Source organism: Stegostoma tigrinum, chromosome 23 (assembly GCF_030684315.1).
Source record: "Stegostoma tigrinum isolate sSteTig4 chromosome 23, sSteTig4.hap1, whole genome shotgun sequence".
Taxonomy (NCBI): domain Eukaryota; kingdom Metazoa; phylum Chordata; class Chondrichthyes; order Orectolobiformes; family Stegostomatidae; genus Stegostoma; species Stegostoma tigrinum.
In genome coordinates, this window is record NC_081376.1 from 5,081,197 (window position 1) to 5,099,082 (window position 17,886).

The following is a 17,886-nucleotide window of genomic DNA, read 5'->3' on the forward strand; positions in this document are numbered from 1 at the left end:
TCTGGTTTTAAGTAGACATTTAGCTCTGTAGCATTTAAAAAAAACTTTTATAATGCACTTCCAATACTTGGATACATTCTATCATAATTTTCATTTGTACAAGTCTGATGCATGACATTCTTACACTTATTACAACATATGGATTTTGATATAATCAACGGGATTGCAAAAATTACAAAGTTAATCTCTAAATACACTGAATCATTCAATAAACAGTTTATACAACCAACATTATATTGAACACAGAATTGCAAATAGTAACAATTCAGAAATTGACTTGTTCCTTTATCACTAAAGTTTGAATGAACAATATAGCTCCTGTGTTGCTTTTCTTCTGTCCTCTGGTGTGATAAAGAGTTTTGTCAAGAGCAGAGAGGCAGGAACTGACATCTCTCGACAAGATAAATGTGTCTTTTGGACACATATTAAGAGTTATACAAATCTGGAAGAAACAAAAAGCAGAAAAACAGCTATCTGAAAACAGTTCATTTTTTTCTACATTAGTATAAGTAATACAGAAATAATGAGAGTGATAAAATCATGATTGTTTGAAAGATCTGGCAACATGAAAATATGACTTAGCTAACCCTGAATGCTACAGAATCTGAAGATATGGAGAGTTTCTACTGAATTTATAGCGGAGGTGTGAGAGGAACCACCAGGAAATGGGTGGCACGGTGGTCAGAGTTAGCACTGCTGCCTCAGTGCCAAGGACCTGGGTTTGACTGAAACGTGTGGAGTTTGCACATTCTCCATGTGCATGCATGTTTCCTCTGGGAGCTCCGGTTTCTTCCCAAAATCCAAAACTGTGCAGGCTAGGTGGACTGGCCATGGGAAATTACCTGCAGTGTTCAGGGATATGTAGATTAGTGGGACGGGTCCGGGTGGGACGCTCCGAGGGTCGGTGTGGACTTGTTGGGCTGAAGGGCCTGTTTCCACATTAGGGATTCTATGATCTATGAAATTCACCCTTAAAGTGCAGATAATTCTTAATCCCTTGCTAAAACCATAGCACCAAATGTACTATGCCACACTGTAATTGTGGGTTACCTACTTTCATCTTCTGGCAGCTTGGTGCCAGGCCATGCTCGTTCAATAAACAAAACATATGCCGTGTAACCCAGATATCTCGGGAAATTGAAGAGCAGTCACAGCCTGAAAGGTGTGCCTCAGAACCTCTCACGAGTCCCTAATGGCAAGGTAACTGGCCAAAATGTTGAACCTTCTGATGGCAATTACCTGCACCTAGAACCGTCTGGAAAGGTCCAAATTTGAGTTAAGGTTGGGGATTCACAGAGTTTCAGCTCAGGTACCTGGGCAGTTAACCAGATAAAGTCAAAGGACTAGACTGAAACACACATGAACAGTCACAAACACAAGCCCTCCACCCACAGGCTCACCAATGTCCCTGCTGACTGGTTGTAAAAGACATTGGTAAGGCCACTTTTGGAATACTGTGTTCCATTGTGGTTGCCCTGCCAGTGGGAGGATATGCTTAAACTTGAAAGGGTGCAGAAGAAAATTATAAAGATGTTGCCCGGATTGAAGGGTTTGAGTTATAAAGAAAGGCTGAACAGGCTGGGGATTTATTCCCTGGAGCATCAGAGGCTGAGGGGTGACGTTATAGAGATTTAGAATATCATGACGGGCATGGATAAGACGAATAGCCAATTTCTTTTCCTCGGGGTAGGGGAGTCCAAAACTAGATGGAATAGGTTTAAAGTGAGAGGGGAAAGTTTTAAAAGGCACATGAGAAGCAACTTTTTCACAAAGAGGGTGGTGTGTGATTGGAATGAGCTGCCGATAGAAGTGGTGGAGGCTGGTACAATTGCAACATTTAAAAGGCATCTGGATGGGTACAAGAATAGTAAGGGTTTAGAGGGATATGAACCAATGCTGGAAAATGGGACTAGTTTAGTTTGGGATTATGGTTGGCAAGGCCAAGTTGGACCAAAAGATCTGTTTCTGTGCTGTGTGACTCTATGACTATCCTCCCTACAGGTATATGACAAGTTACACCCTACACCCCAACTAGCACTCAAACAACCAACACATCTAAATCCTGGACACCCAACTGACACACATTCCTTTAGCACCCAACAACTCTCTCCACTTACAAACACAAGGTCTCCCTCCTCATAGCGGGCACTTGACTGACCTACATCTCTGCACACCAAGCCCAAGCTGACAGATCTCCCCCTGCTCATCCACCTCCCTGTACCCACTCCCTTGTCCAGCTGGCACCCTACTCTCATAGCCACATTCTCTCAGTCAGTGCCAATGTGGATTTTTGTGATGACCCCCTCTGATGCTGCCCGTAAGGTTTATTGAACGACATGCTTTATGTTAGATGCTGCTTCACAGACCAGCCAGAAAAATCACAGAAAGGTAGGTGAGTCTGTTGTCTGATTTGGGATGGAAATAGTGATTCCATCTGATAGCAGAAGATTTCTTCCCAAAGAAAATTCCCTAAACTATGCACCATCCTTACAAATACTTCTGCATTTCTTTCCAGTGCTCCTATTTTGTCTAAAATAGTACACTTTAACTTGATTTTTAACGTAATTTTCTCATTAAACTTTTCTCGCTAAAGTTAGTGAGCTTAATGACAGCATTACAATCTGAATATTGAGATCCTATGAATTGAATCATTCTAAATATTTTGAACTGACTTCAGAACCATTGCCTACAGAAGGCTTACAATTTCCATCTGAAGTCAAGAGGTGGAATATGGCAAGACTTGTCTTCCTTTCAGTATTTTCAATGAATTCATAGCTGGGCCTCAAGCAATTTTAATAGATATTTCTGTGAGAGCTAGGAGCAATACATGAAGACAAAATTAAAATTGTGACTCTGTTTTAGTTCCTGTATATTGAAGCATACCTCATTTTCAAATTATCAACATCACAGGAAAATCAGAGACATCCAGGTCACATTTACACTCAAGGTTTACAAACATAACTATCAAGTATTTTTGACACCAACAAAACAGACACAAATGTTGCTAAACAACGTGAATCTGATTTCTCTATCACTGAACTGAACCGCAACTTGCAGAAGGGCGAATACTGTTTTGCCATCCCATTCATGTTAAATTTAAGTTGGACGGTGTTTAAAAAGGCAGCAAGTGACAATGAGCAATCAAGTACGATAATTCTCAATAAATCTTAGAATCCCGACGGTCTGGAAGTAGGCCATTTGGCCCATCTACTCCACACTGACCCTCCGAAGAGCGTCCCACCTAGACCCATCTCTGTAACCCTGTATTTCCCATGGCCAATCCACCTAACCTACACATCTTTGGGAGGAAACCTACACAGAACCAGCGAGAACGCGCGAACTTCACACAGTCACCCGAGGCTGGAATTGAACCTGGATCTCTGGCACCATGAGGCAGCAGTACTAACCGCTGGGCCATAGTGTCACTTAAGAAACTTCTTCATATCCCACAGATATTACTCTGTACATGTGTCCAGAGTTTAAGATTCACCAATCCACCTAAACCATATATGTTTGGACTGTAGGAAGAAACTGATGCAGACAGTGCAAACTCCACACAGTCCAAAGGTGGACTCGAACCCAGATTCCTCACGCCGTAAGGCAGCAGTGCTAACCACCAAGTCACCAACCAACTGTTGGAACCCTAGCGGCAACTTGCTTGAGATCTCATGCATTGGGGCAGCACGGTGGCACAGTGGTTAGCACTGCTGCCTCGCAGTGCCAGGGACCCTGGGATCGATTCCAGCCTCGGGTGACTGTCTGTGTGGAGTTTGCACATTCTCCCCGGGTGCTCCGGTTTCCTTCCACAGTCCAAGGATGTGCAGGGTAGGTGGGTTGGCCACGCCAAATTGCCCACAGTGCTCAGGGAGGTGTAGATTAGGTGGATTATAGGGGGATGGGTCTGGGTGGGATGCTCCGAGGTTCGGTGTGGGCTTGTTGGGCCAAAGGGCCTGTTTCCACACTGTAGGGATTCTATAAACCTGGGAATTTCTAGCCTGTGTGTTTCAGCCAGGCTCTCGATACAGTCACTGGGCACCTGAGGTCGTACTTGAGTGTTTTCATTCAATCAATCAAACATGAGGGGCATTCAGCCAGTTTGAAATATAATTATCTAACATTATGATGATACAATTTAGCCTGGGATTTTTAAATGAAGACACAATGAACACTAGCTGAACATATCTTACAGGGCCCGAATTATTTGGGATGTGACATGCTTATGGAATATTCAGTTAGGAACAAGAAAGTACTTTTGATAAGTTGCATGGTTAGGGCACAGGCATTGTACGTGAAGAGTTTACTATCTGCATTAAAAGTGAAAAATTAAGCACAAAACTATTAAGCAGAGTACTAACTTTTATTTTTTTCGAAGTTTTTTTATGAAGGTAACTTCATCTCGATTCCTTATACCGTAACTGCAAATAAAAAAAGTTTAAACTTGAGAATCACATAATAATTTCCTGCTCAGCAAGTTCTGCCTCCCAATGCTGGTTAATACACAATTTATGCATTAGTCAACAGAACGTCAGCCACAGATACCACAGCACAAATTGTACCTTCTTATCAGTGTTTACAGCAGTGTCGGGATTAGCAGCCACATGACACAGTCAACAAGACATGCAATCTGACGTTAAACCTCCTGTATTTGACATTCCACATTAAGCAGAGGTTCAGCTGCACATCTGCCAACGTGGTATACTACATTCACTGTACCCGGTGTGGCTTCCTCTACATTGGGGAAACCAAGCGGAGGCTTGGGGACCGCTTTGCAGAACACCTCCGCTCGGTTCGCAATAAACAACTTCACCTCCCAGTCGCAAACCATTTCCACTCCCCCTCCCATTCTTTAGATGACATGTCCATCATGGGCCTCCTGCAGTGCCACAATGATGCCACCCGAAGGTTGCAGGAACAGCAACTCATATTCTGCTTGGGAACCCTGCAGCCCAATGGTATCAATGTGGACTTCACTAGCTTCAAAATCTCCCCTTCCCCCACCGCATCCCTAAACCAGCCCAGTTCGTCCCCTCCCCCCACTGCACCACACAACCAGCCCAGCTCTTCCCCTCCACCCACTGCATCCCAAAATCAGTCCAACCTGTCTCTGCCTCCCTAACCTGTTCTTCCTCTCACCCATCCCTTCCTCCCACCCCAAGCCGCACCTCCATCTCCTAACTACTAACCTCATCCCACCTCCTTGACCTGTCCGTCTTCCCTGGACTGACCTATCCCCTCCCTACCTCCCCACCTATACTCTCCTCTCTACCTATCTTCTTTTCTCTCCATCTTCGGTCCGCCTCCCCCTCTCTCCCTATTTATTCCAGAACCCTCACCCCATCCCCCTCTCTGATGAAGGGTCTAGGCCCGAAACATCAGCTTTTGTGCTCCTGAGATGCTGCTGGGCCTGCTGTGTTCATCCAGCCTCACATTTCATTAACAAGGAAACATCTGCTTATGAGACAATTTTAAGTTTTGCTACATATCGGCTAGTTTTATTCAAGGGCCCCCTGTTGGTTGTCTATTAAAATTGAACAACAATGTTTTGAGCTGTGCTCACAATAGGAAAGAATTGGGAAGGCAAGTTCTAAGCATGTTCTGTTAAGGATTTAATAAAAGCAAAATGTGCAGAGAAATTTACTGGAGGAGATCTGAAATTAAAGAAACTACTGGACAAACTCAGCAAGTCTGGCAGCCCAAAACAGAGACAGGGTCTTGCTTCAAGCCAAATTTGACTCTGAAGAAATCTCACTGGACAAGAAATGTTTTTCTGTTTCTCCCTCCACAGATCTTGCAAAACTTGTACCTCCAGTGTTTTCTGTTCCCTTTTGTGTTCAGTTGATTTGAAGATAACGTGTTTGAGAACTGAGGAATAGAATAGTCAACAACAGTCTCCAAAGTCCAGGCAGATATGCAGCATACCATACATAACTGATGATTTTCTTCTTGGCTTGTGACAGATTTGTCATTGTGGGCTGCTTACTTGCTTCCAGATAAACTAATGCACCAGAAGGTAGGACACTCATACTCTGATCAGAAAAACTGAAGTTTCAGCTTGTTAAACTGTAGCAGAAACCGTATGCGTACAGGGGTTTCTTGAGATTCTTGCTGACCCAAATCTAAGTTGCTATGTCTGATCGTTCTATGCAGGGCGATGCATTCGCACACCTCAGATATTCATAGAAGCAAATTACTGCAGATGCTGAAATCTGTACTGAAAACAAAAAATGCTGGAGATCACAGTGGGTCAGACAGCATCCATGGAGAGAGAACAAGCGAACATCTTGAGTCTAGATAACTCTCCATCAGAACTGACATTTTTGCTTGCTTTATATAGTCTCTTTTTTCATTGACTTTCACCCAGTCTATCAAGAAACCTCCTATCATCCTCCTCCTCTAATCGCTATCTCTTGGGAGCATTGAGAGAAAGTTGGAATATAATAGAGACATTTCCAACACGTTTTGTTTTTTTTTAAAATTTGCCTGCACCTGTAGTAAGTTTCTTTCATTTCTTGCCATCTCGGACACTTTCATCATCTCCCGGACATATATTTACTATTCTTTATCAAATGACCCTTAAGAAGGTATATGCATTTTTAAAATGTACTCAAAACACCAATATATGCTCACTTATTGGGAAATGGGAAGCCTTACAAAGTAAAAGCTTACACCATAAACTTTTTCATACTCACTCTTTCAGTTTCATCTTGTCATCTGTCAGTTTCTCTCCATTAAATGTCAGGTGGTAGGTCCTCCAAATATATTTCCTACGGACAAAGCAGAAACCCTTGCATTTCACACTATGCTAATCACACAGAACTGATCCCATTCGATTCTTTAAAAACAGAAACAGAAATGTCAGAGGTTGATAAATACCTGATGGAACAAAATCATTAGAAATAGAAAAACGTTGCTGGGAGCTGATCACACTCGCAAAACATTCAAACACTGAAAATAGGAGCAGGAGGAGGCCATTCAGCCCTTGGAGCCTGCTATACCATTCAGTAAGATTTTGGGTGATCATCCTACTGGGTACCCTATTCCTGTTTTGTCCTGTATCCTTTAATCCCATTAAGTTCAAAGAATTATATTAATCTCTTCTGGAAAACATTCAATGTTTTTGCCTCAACTGTTTTCTGTGGCTGAGAATTCCATAGACGCACTCCCAAGATATTTCTCCTCAGCTCATTTCTAAACGGCCTACTTTGTATCCTCAGATTGTGACTGAGAGTTTTGAATTTATAGAATCACAAAATCCCTACAGCTCAGACAGACGCCATGTTTTTTTTCTACTCATTTGTGGGAACGTGGGTGTTGCTGGCGGCCAGCATTGCTTGCCCATCCCTGGCTGCCCTTGAGAAGGTGGTGGTGAGCTGCCTTCTTGAATCGCTGAAGTCCTCATGCTGTGGGTTGACCCACGATGCTATTAGGGAGGAAATTCCAGGATTGTGACCCTGCAGTGAAGGAACAGCAATATTTCCAAGTCAGGATGGTGAGTGGCTTGGAGGGGAACTTGAAGGTGGTGGTGTTCCCATATGTCTGATGCCCTTGTCCTTCTAGATGAAAGCGGTCATGTGTTTGTAAGGTGCTGTCTGAAGATCTCTGGTGAATTTCTGCAGTGCACCTTGTAGATAACACACACTGCTGCTACTGAGAGTTGGTGGTGGAGGGAGTGGATGTTTGTGGATGCGGTGCCAATCAAGCGGGCTGCTTTGTCCTGGATGGTGTCAAGCTTCTTGAGTGTTGTTGGGGCTGCACCCATCCAGGCAAATGGGGAGTATTTCAACACACTCCTGACTTCTGCCTTGTAGATGGCCGTCAGGCTTTAAGGAGTCAGGAGGCAAGTTACGCCCCACATTATTCCTAGCTTCTGACCTGCTCTTGTAGCCACTCTGTTAATGTGGTGAGTCCAGTTGAGATTCTGGTCAATGGTAACCCCCTCAGGTTTGGCCCATCAAATCTGCAGTGACCCTCCAAAGAGCATCCTACCCAGTCCTGCCAGACTGTTCAACCTTTGCAGTACTGACACTATAGCTAGAGCATCCTTCCTCAAATAAGGAAGCCAAAACCACACACACTACTCCAGGTGCGGTCTCACCAAGGTGTTATGCAACTGCAGCAAGACATCCCCGTTCCTGTACTTGAATCCTCTCACAATGAAGGGCAACATACCATTTTCATCCTTCACCTCCAGCTGCACCTGCATGCTTACCTTCAGCGATTGTTGTACAAAAATACTGAGAGTTCATTCTACCTCCCCCTTTCCCAATCTATCACCATTCAGCTAATAATCTTGGTTCCTGTTTTTTGTACAGAAGTGGACAACCTTACATTTATCCACCATTCATTGTACCATAGGCATTTATATTTGATACGGAAAAGGACAAAGAGCAATCGAGAGTTTAACAAAAAGTAACTATTAGGAAAGAGCTAATTCCAATAGGTTGAGAAGAGATCTGGCCCTGGGAAATTAGAATCAAAGGTACTAATGTAATAACACAATAAAACAGCAGACTGTTCAGGTCCGGTCCCAAAACGTGGAAAAGCAGAACGAACAAAACCACAGTTACCCAGATGGCAAAGAGTTAAAGAGCAAGGTGAAGCAACTAAAAAGGATGCTTATATGGTAATAATGAAGCCAGGATGATATAATAAATTACATCCTTACAAGTCTCAGAATCCTACCATGGTAAAACTGGTAGGTGCAATGCAGTTGCACTGTTTTCTATACAAATAGAGCTGCACTACGTGATGAAATAAACCAGCTTTAGGCATGGTAACTTCAATGTAAATTGCAATGGCAGCACATATTTGTGCAGAGCTGCAATGCTTATTTATTATTTCACATCATTGGCAAACACATGCAGTATCCTTGTTCATATAAATTTGATGAAGCAACAAATTTACTTCCTGTAATAATAGCAATTGTCAGGTAAAACCACTTTCCCCCATTTCTACAAATGTAGAATTGCCCCTGTGTGTATACAGAACAAAATAAATGACAAAGCAGCATATAAGTAAAATGTTGCCACTGTACCCAATTTTATATTGTTTCTTTTCCAAATAAGGAAAAATATAAGCAACCTAATTATTATGCTATCCATTCATCGATCTCAATCCTCCCTTTGCATGCAAGGACACAGTCCAGACCCACAAACCTTGTTTTATCTCCAAAGTCTGCTGAATTGAAAGGATACCTCTTCAGTCAAAATGCTGACATGCCATTTCTTGTGATTATTTGGATCAATATTAATGCATAAACATAAATTCTGGAAAAGCAGTTCTTCCAGAAAATCTCACGTATTACTTTAGGAATCTAACTGCAATCATTGCACAAGATATCTAGAAACTATATTTTAAATCACCACCTTCCTTACCAGTGGTTCTCTCAAGATTTTCTTCCAGCAACAACAGAAGATGCCATACCCCCACCACAATGCAAATGACAGTGCCTGTGATTGAGTACATGCTTATTCCCATGGTTCTTCTGTCACCTTTCTCCTCCAACCACAATCAGGGTTTACTCATCCTCACCATTCACTTCACCAGACTCTACATTCTAAAGGATCACCTTTCACCATCCCCACCTTTCTGCTAATTACGGGCATTTTCAATTCTTTGTGCAGACACAATAACTTACTAAACTAAAGTATGCTAAATAGTCATAGTTTGGAAGCTTCTGGATAGTGTCATAGAGAATGCACAGCATGGAAACAGATCCTTCGGTCCAATTCGTTCATGCCGATCAGATTTCCTAAATTAATCTAGTCCCATTTGCCAGCATTTAGCCCATTTCTCTCTAAACCCTTCCTCCAGATGTCTTTTAAATGTTGTAAATGTGGCAGCCTCCACCACCTCCTCTGGCAACTCATTCCATACACGCACCACCCTCTGTGTGAAAACATTGCTCCTCAGGTCCTTTTCAAATCTTTCCTGTCTTTCCATAAACCTGTGCCCTCTAGTTGTGGACACTCCTGTGCTGGGGAAAAGACCTTGGCTATTCACCCTATTCATTCCCCTCATCATTTCATAAACATCCGTACGGTCAACCCTCAGCCTCCAACGCTCCAGGGAAAATACCCCCAGCTTATTCAGCCTTTCCCTATAGCTCCAAACCTCGCAACATCCTTGTAAATCTTTTGCTTTATTTTAATTTACTAACAAATTGATGATAACATACATCATTATAACCAACAAATGGTTTTTTTATAAGTAATTTTCAATTACTGCAGGGTTACTTACTGGTGGTAGACTAAGACTTATAAACTTATTTTTCATGATAAGCCTACATGTACTGTTTAAATCAAACTGTACCAAATAATCACGTTTAAATATATCTTGGGTTATTTGCTTTAACACGTCGCCAGGTTGTTCTGGTTCATAGTAGACATTAAATTTGGCAAAAAAAAGGCCAAAGAGCTGGAGATGCTGAAATTTGTAGAACATAAACAAAAATTGCTGGAAAAACCCAGCATTAATTTAGGCAATTGGTAATATCCAAGTGGAAATTTGAGAGAGAAATAAATTCAAAATGAGTGCAATTTCAATTATAACTTGTATCCAGATCATGAATTGTACCATAATAAAAACTGTATCCCTTCAGACACACAAGACAGAACCATGAAATAGTACCACAATTTAGCACTTTTTCTTTTGATATAATTTAATGACGTGATATATTTTGCATCTGTCAATTCTGGGCAAATAAGCACGGCAATAATTAAAGATCAAACACTGAAAGTATTAGCCTCAAAGAATTATCAGATCATTACTTTCAGGTCAATCTGTCCTCCATGATCTGTACAGATATGTTACCTTAATAAATTGACAGAATGAATATCAAACACAATTTACCAACTTATATACTGTGTTCCTCCTTCACGCTCTTGTTTCAGTTGTACATATCTCTGGATGGCTTTTTTCAGATCCAGGACTGTGTCATTTTGAATCACAACAACAGCTGGGGAGAGATAGCATGAATTATGGACCTGTATAAGAGCACAGATTACTGCTACAAAACTCAATGACTACAAAACTCACTCAAGTTTGTACTTGTCCATGGTGCTACGATTACATCCAGGCAGTAGTTTTACAAAGCAAGGTGATGACAAGCTCTCATATGCTCCTCTCTGTTACACTGATGCTAGATATAGCTAATGACAAGGCTTCAGTATGACATTCAGTTTACAGCAACTATCTCCTTCCAGCTCTCCCCCTTTTGTGCAGAGGTACTACTGGAGTTGAGGATAAATCAGCAAACAGAAATCATCCTTTTTTGTTTCATTTGTTTATTTTCCCAACTCTTTGGTGTCTTATGCTATCTTATGCTGTGATATGCTGTTTCAGAGGACAGTTCAGAGTCAAACTGCATTGCTGTGAGTCTATATGGCCATTCAGCTCAAACTGTGCTCCTTTTTGCTGGAGAGATGTGGGGAGAGAAGGTTAAATTTTGATTTCTATACTCCAGAGGGTTGGTTGGTGAAGAATAGAGCTGGAATCAATTTTTACACATTTCCACTGTTTCAAAATAAAGGGCTATCTATTTAAGACAGAGATTTTCTCAGAGGATTGAGACTTTTTGGAGGTCTCTTCTTCAAAACGTGATGGCAATAGCATCTCTGACTATTCGTTAAGACAGAAGCAGATAGGATCTTGATAAGCAAGGGGTTGACAGGTTATGGGGGAGGGGGGGGGGTTAGAAAGAAAATGGGATAACAGATCAGTGAATGGCAAAACAGGCTCGAGTGGCTAAAAGCAATTGGACCAAAATGCTAAAGGCAATTCCTGCTCCTAATAACACAGTGTGGTGCTGGAGGAACACGACAGGCCAGGCAGCATCACAGGAGCAGGAAAGTTGAAGTTTTGGGTTGGGACCCTCCTTCAGAAAAAGAAGGGTCCCAACCCGAAATGTCAAGTTTCCTGCTCCTCTTATGCTGCCTGGCCTGTCGTATTTCTCCACCTCCACACTGTTATCTCTGATTCTAGCATCTGCAGTTCTTACTATCTCCTGCTCCTAATGCACATTTATACGCTCATGTATATATTTATTTAGAGACACACATTATAAACATGAATCTAATATGGCCTGAAGGAAGACCTAATGGAATGAGGAAACAGGTGATGGATATATTAAAGAAGATTCTTTAGATTTTAAGCAGTTATATAAAAACGTGGAGCTTGTAATCTACGGAGGGAGAGTTTCATGGGTGTGACTATCTAAAATAAAGTGGATTTGAATTCTGTTTAAATAGTTATTTTAGTGCATTCCAACCCTACAGCCAGTTTTGATCTGTATCAATTTATAAGAATTCAAGACAATCACAAGTTAATGCCCAACACCAACATATAATTCGATGCAATGAATATATAAATACCAACACACAGGCATTGTTAAGGCTCCTTTTTCCACAGTTTCATCGGTGTTCCAGCAGAGGAAGTATATGACATCCACCAACAGTACCAACACCTTTACAGAGAGGTGGGCACTGCAGGGGGATGATAGTTTTATCTTCCGCCCCGCTCCAATTCCGCTTTAATTTAGCCACCGTTCCTACATTCCTTTGCCCTTGAGGATCTGCATTGCCCATAACAGGCTTTGCATGTACATTGTTCTGTGCAGGACACAAGTGATTTACTGGTGGTACTCAATAGATGCAAATTATCACGGGTGATTTGGCAAGGGCGCCGAAAGAAAAATTGTTTGGTTGTGTGGAAGAACACTGCTGGGTATAAAAGAGAATAAATACATTTGTAAGGTTGGTAAGTTTTCTTCTCCAAACGAACGTGAGGAAACTGGTTAGGTGTTTAAAAACAAAATAATCAGGTAATTCCATAGTCAACACTGTGGAATGAACTTTCTCTCCTCTGACATCTTAGCGAGGTCCCAGAGTTTTATTCATGTCCAGGATCATAGGGCTGGATTTTGGGGAACTCAACACAACACAATCTGCCTCAACACAAATGTCCTTGTCCCATGCAGTTTTCAGTTTGGGGAGGCGGGACTGGAATTGGGCTTGGGCCTGCCAAGTCCTTAAGCCAGGGCTTCCCATATGTGGGATTCAGGGGCCCAAGTAAACTCACAGGCAGCAATGTCCACCAAGCAGCGATATCCCCTGCTTTCATAGGTCTTCCTACAAACCCCACTCACTCTCACAATTCTCAGACGGGCCATGATAACTTACAAGCCTTGAAAAGGGGCCACAGAGAGAGGAATGGTAGGAAGCATTGCCTTAAATCGATCTCGAAAGCAGTCAAGGATTGAGGCAGGCTGGTTAGACGGCCCACCTCTGCTCTCTGGGAGTTCATCCCATTATTTTAGAAGCTGTCTGAGGACTTGTAGCCCTCACCCATCCACTCATTACATGCCACATACTCCCTCAGTCTCAAACCTACACCATACCATTTCATTATATCTCAGCTATCAGGATCCATATGATGATTAAAAAAGCTTCTAACAACCTAATAAAGCTCTTACTTGAGAAAATTTCAGACAGAAAAAACTCATTGATGAAATGAATTCAATTATCTCCAATCCCTTCAAGCAATCAAATTGGTATAAAAACAAGAAAATTTCTACTCAGTAACAATATCAAAAGACAGTTAATAATTTAATTTACTCGTAAAACTGTCCACAGATGTGAACACACCTCTCCCCAGTGAACTCAGAGTTTTTGGATCTTCTTATACTCAGCCAAACATTCATACTGGGCATAACTCCGACAGTAGCTTAGTGTAATTTTAGCAATGAACGCTACTGAAACTACACAACACAAGGTAATGATACATTTTATACATTTCACCAGACTGTCTGTTATCAAAGAAGTCTAGCAGCTCGTGTTTTTTTAAAACTTTACTTAAGAGCAGCAGCCTGAACTTTTTGCTTTTTTTTGTAAACAAAGGCCTGAGGATTTAAGTAACTACATATCATGACACTTAGAGACCTCACGTGACCATCAACAGCACTTACATTTTCACTCTGCAGCAGCAGCCCTTGTCCAGCAAGAATTGGGTCTGCTGAAATTTAGCATATTTTCAAAACGACCCTGTCTCCTCCCCTTTTCCCCACTTGACAAAAATGGTGCTGGCTGGAAATTTGTAACGGACTTCTCTGTACTGGTTTTACCCGCCTTGGTTTCAAGGATCTCCGGAACGTGCAAAAGTCCAGTCTCTATTTTCAAATGGCCAGAACACGAGAGATTTAATGTTCATAATTTAAGCAGGCAGCCATGCTGAATGAGAGTAATGGTCTTATGTTTTGTAACGAGGTTGCAATATATTCAGCAGGAGCACAACAACTTCAGCTGAAATGATAAAACCGCTGAAAAATTGCACTCACGCATTATTTCACCATCTCCTTTCTTTACTTTGACAGTCATTGCTTGACCATATTCCAAAGCGATCTGAGAATTTATCTCTTCCAAAGTAACCTAAGTGATAAAATAAAAATCAAAGTCAGCAGCACTGATATCCGTCCACTTAAACTAGCACTGTTGAAGTCTGGCATTTTTTTGAACTGTTGGTCAATAGAAAGGATTTTGGAGCAAAGGTGCCTTTCATACCAGTCTTTTAAAAGCACACCTCATTCAGAAAAATGAATGGGGAAGATCATAAATTGAGATACAAAAATGACAGCATTGGTGGTGTTCGTCACAGAATGTGAAACAATTAGGTCCGCTGCCTCGCTGACATTTCACACCCAATTCATTAGAAAGCTTTTCTTTCTCCTTACACCTGAAGTCTGTGTGTAATAAAAAGAGTTGCTAGGATATAGACAGGCAGGTAGAGGCTTCCAAAATGCTGTGAACGCAATGACATTTTTAAAACACAGTTGCCAAGATATTTTTCAGGACAGAAATACCAGAATAAATAAGAAATTATGCAATATAAATTAAGTCAGAAAACAGTAATATGGGGACATGCTTTACTGTTCAAATTGAAAACGTCTAAAAAAGTAAATCAAATTAAACAAGTCGTATGATATTCATGACAGAATACTTATGGCACAGAAGGAGGCCATGGAGCCCACGGTGTTTGCACCAGTTCTCCAAATGAACATCTTGATTTAGTATGTTCGTCTGCCTTTTCACCATTTCACATTGCTTTTATATTTAAACAATCAGCAGTGGCCCCTTAAATGCCCCAACTGACCTTGCCTCTAACCATACTTCCAAGCAGAGCAAGAGAACAAGGTGAGCCTGAGTCTGTTCGCTTGTGTGTCTATGAAATCCTCTCTGTTTTCTTCTCTCCCAGCAGGACAGTTCCAACCTCTCCAATATACCTTCATAGCTAAACTTTCTTACCCCTGGACCCAATCTTATATATTGTTTCAGCACTGTCTCCACTGCATTCATGTCTCTCCTACAATGTGGCACCCAGAACCGTACACAGTACTTCTGCTTAGGTCTAACAAGTCTTTTATACAAGTTTAACACGATCTCCTTGCTCCTGCATTCTATTCCGTTAAGAATAGCCAAGGACATGGTTTGCTTTATTAACAGCTTCCTCCGCTGTCCCGCCTCCTTCAGTGGTTTGTGCACCTACACAGCAAGGTCCCTCTGCTCACGCACCCCCTTCAGAACTGTACCTCCTGTTTTGTATTATCTTCAATGTTCTTCAAACCAAAGTGCATCACCTCACACTTCTCTGCATTGAAACTCATCTGCTATTTATTCACCCACTTCACCAACTTGTCTTTATTCTTTTGGAGTTGTATGTGGAGCTCCTGGTTCACATTTCTGCCAAGTTTTACGTTATCTGCAAACTTTGAAATAATCCCCTGCACGCCAAGATCCAGATTGTTAATATATATCAGGAAAAGCAACTTCACTATATCGACCCCTGGAGGGCTCACTAGAAACCTTCCTCCAACCCAAAAAATAATCATCAGCTGTTACTGCTTCCCACCACTCCAGCCAATTCTACGCCCATGTTGCTACTGGCCCCTTTACTCCATGAGCTATAATCTTTCTCACAAGTCTGATGAATGGCACTATAATCAAAAGCTTCTGAAAGTCTATGTACTGCGTACTATGTATCCTTTCTGTTACTTCTTCAAGAAACTTAAAATTCATTTTTATATCGGCGTTCAACAAGGTTCCTCATGGTGGACTTGTTAGCAAGGTTAGATCACATGGAATACAAGGAGAACTAGCCATTTGATACAGAACTGGCTTGGAAGGTAGGAGACAGAGCGTGGTGGTGGAGGGTTGTTTTTCAGACTGGAGATCTGTGATCGATGGTGAGCCTCAGGGATCAGTGCTGGGTCCACTGATTTTCACAGTTATATAAATGATTTGGATGTGAACATAGGATATATGGTTGGTAAGTTTGCAGATGACACAAATTATTGGTGTAGTGGACGGGCAAGAAGGTTACCCGAGTACAACAGGACCTTGATCAATGGTACCAAAGAGTGGCAGATGGAGTTTAATAGAGATAAATGTGGAGTGCTGCAATTTGGTAAGGCAAACCAGGGTAGGGTTTATACACTTAACGGTAGGGCCCTGGAGAGTGTTGCCGAACAAAGAGACCTTGGAGCACAGGATCAATGTACCTCCAAAGTGGCGTCACAGGTAGACAGGGTACTGAAGAAGGCGTTTGGTCAGTTTGCTTTTATTGGTCAGTGCACTGAGTATAGGAGTTGGGAGGTCATGTTGTGGCTGTACAGTACATTGGTTACACCACTTTTGGAGAGCTGCGTTCAGTTCTGGTCTCCCTGATATAGGAATGGCATTGTTAAACTTGAGGGGATGCAGAGGACATTGCCAGGGTTGGAGGGTTTGCACGACGGGGAGAGGCTGAATATGCTGGGGTTATGTTCCTTGGAACATCGGAGGCTGAGGGGTGACCTTATAAAGGGTCATAAAATCATGAAGGATTTGGATAGGGTGCACAGCCAAGGTCTTTTTCAAAGGGTAGGGGGTCCAGAACTGGGGGTAGGGGCATAGGTGTAAGGTGTGGGGGAAGATTTAAAAGGGACCTAAGGGGCAATTTTTTTCATGCAGAGCATGATGCATCTGTGGAATGAGCAGCCAGAAGTTGTGGTGATGGCTGGTACAAGAACAACAATTAAAAGGTATCAGGTTAGTTACATTAATAGGAGAGGTTAGATGGAAATGGTCCAAATGTTGGCAAATGGGACTAGATTAATTTAGTTTACCTGGGCAGCATGGAGGGGTTGGACCAAAGTATCTGTTTCCATACTGCACATCTCTATGTCTCAGCCGAACGCAGATTTAAAGTGAGTATAGAGTTTGAACATCGATAACTTAATAATGTTAACAATGCACCACTAATTAATACAATGAGTCAGCGTATCAACATATTTATAAAACTTAAAAGTTGTTCTTTTGAATAGCACCAATACTTTTGCCTTCATTACCTCATATTTACTATGTTCTAGTCATCAATTTATAGGGCCCACACTGTGGCAGGGACCCAAGTTTGATTCCAGTCTCAGGCACCTATTTGTCTGAGTTTGCACATTCTTCCCATATCTGCGTGGGTTTTCTCTGGATGCTCCACTTTCCTCCCACAGTCCAAAGATGTGCAGGTTAGGTGGATTGGCCATGGGAAATGCAGGGTTACAAAGGAAGGGGAGAGGGGTGGATTTGGGTGGTATGCTCTTTGAAGGATCAGCATAGACTCGATGGGCCGAATGTCCTACTTCCACACTGCAGGGATTTGGAGTACTATTTTACTTGGTTGTATTTATAAAGAAAAACATCTTAATTCATGTCAAATTTGTCTTTTACGAATCGTATACAAATTATATTAGGGTCTCTGCCCGCATACTTTTTTTAAAATCTAACACAATTACTTGTCCTATTGAAGGACAATGAAATTAGACCTAGCGAAAACTATTCTGGCCAGATCGTACCCAGGAGTTTA

The 17,886-nt window shown here is 41.8% G+C and overlaps 1 protein-coding gene across 8 annotated transcripts in view; it reads right to left on the minus strand.

Annotated features, from left to right (window-relative positions):
• Positions 1–17,886, minus strand: part of snrnp25 (small nuclear ribonucleoprotein 25) — a 22,406-nt gene continuing 4,520 nt past the window's right edge. For all 8 annotated transcript variants that reach the window (XM_048552194.2, XM_048552193.2, XM_048552196.2 and 5 more), the window contains exons 3-7: positions 14,333–14,423; positions 10,852–10,957; positions 6,690–6,764; positions 4,356–4,415; positions 1–442 (exon numbers count right to left, since the gene is read on the minus strand). In XM_048552194.2, the coding sequence (XP_048408151.1) occupies positions 4,358–4,415; positions 6,690–6,764; positions 10,852–10,957; positions 14,333–14,423 (330 nt within the window). In that variant the 3' untranslated portion in view covers positions 1–442; positions 4,356–4,357. The remainder of the gene's footprint in view (positions 443–4,355; positions 4,416–6,689; positions 6,765–10,851; positions 10,958–14,332; positions 14,424–17,886) is intronic.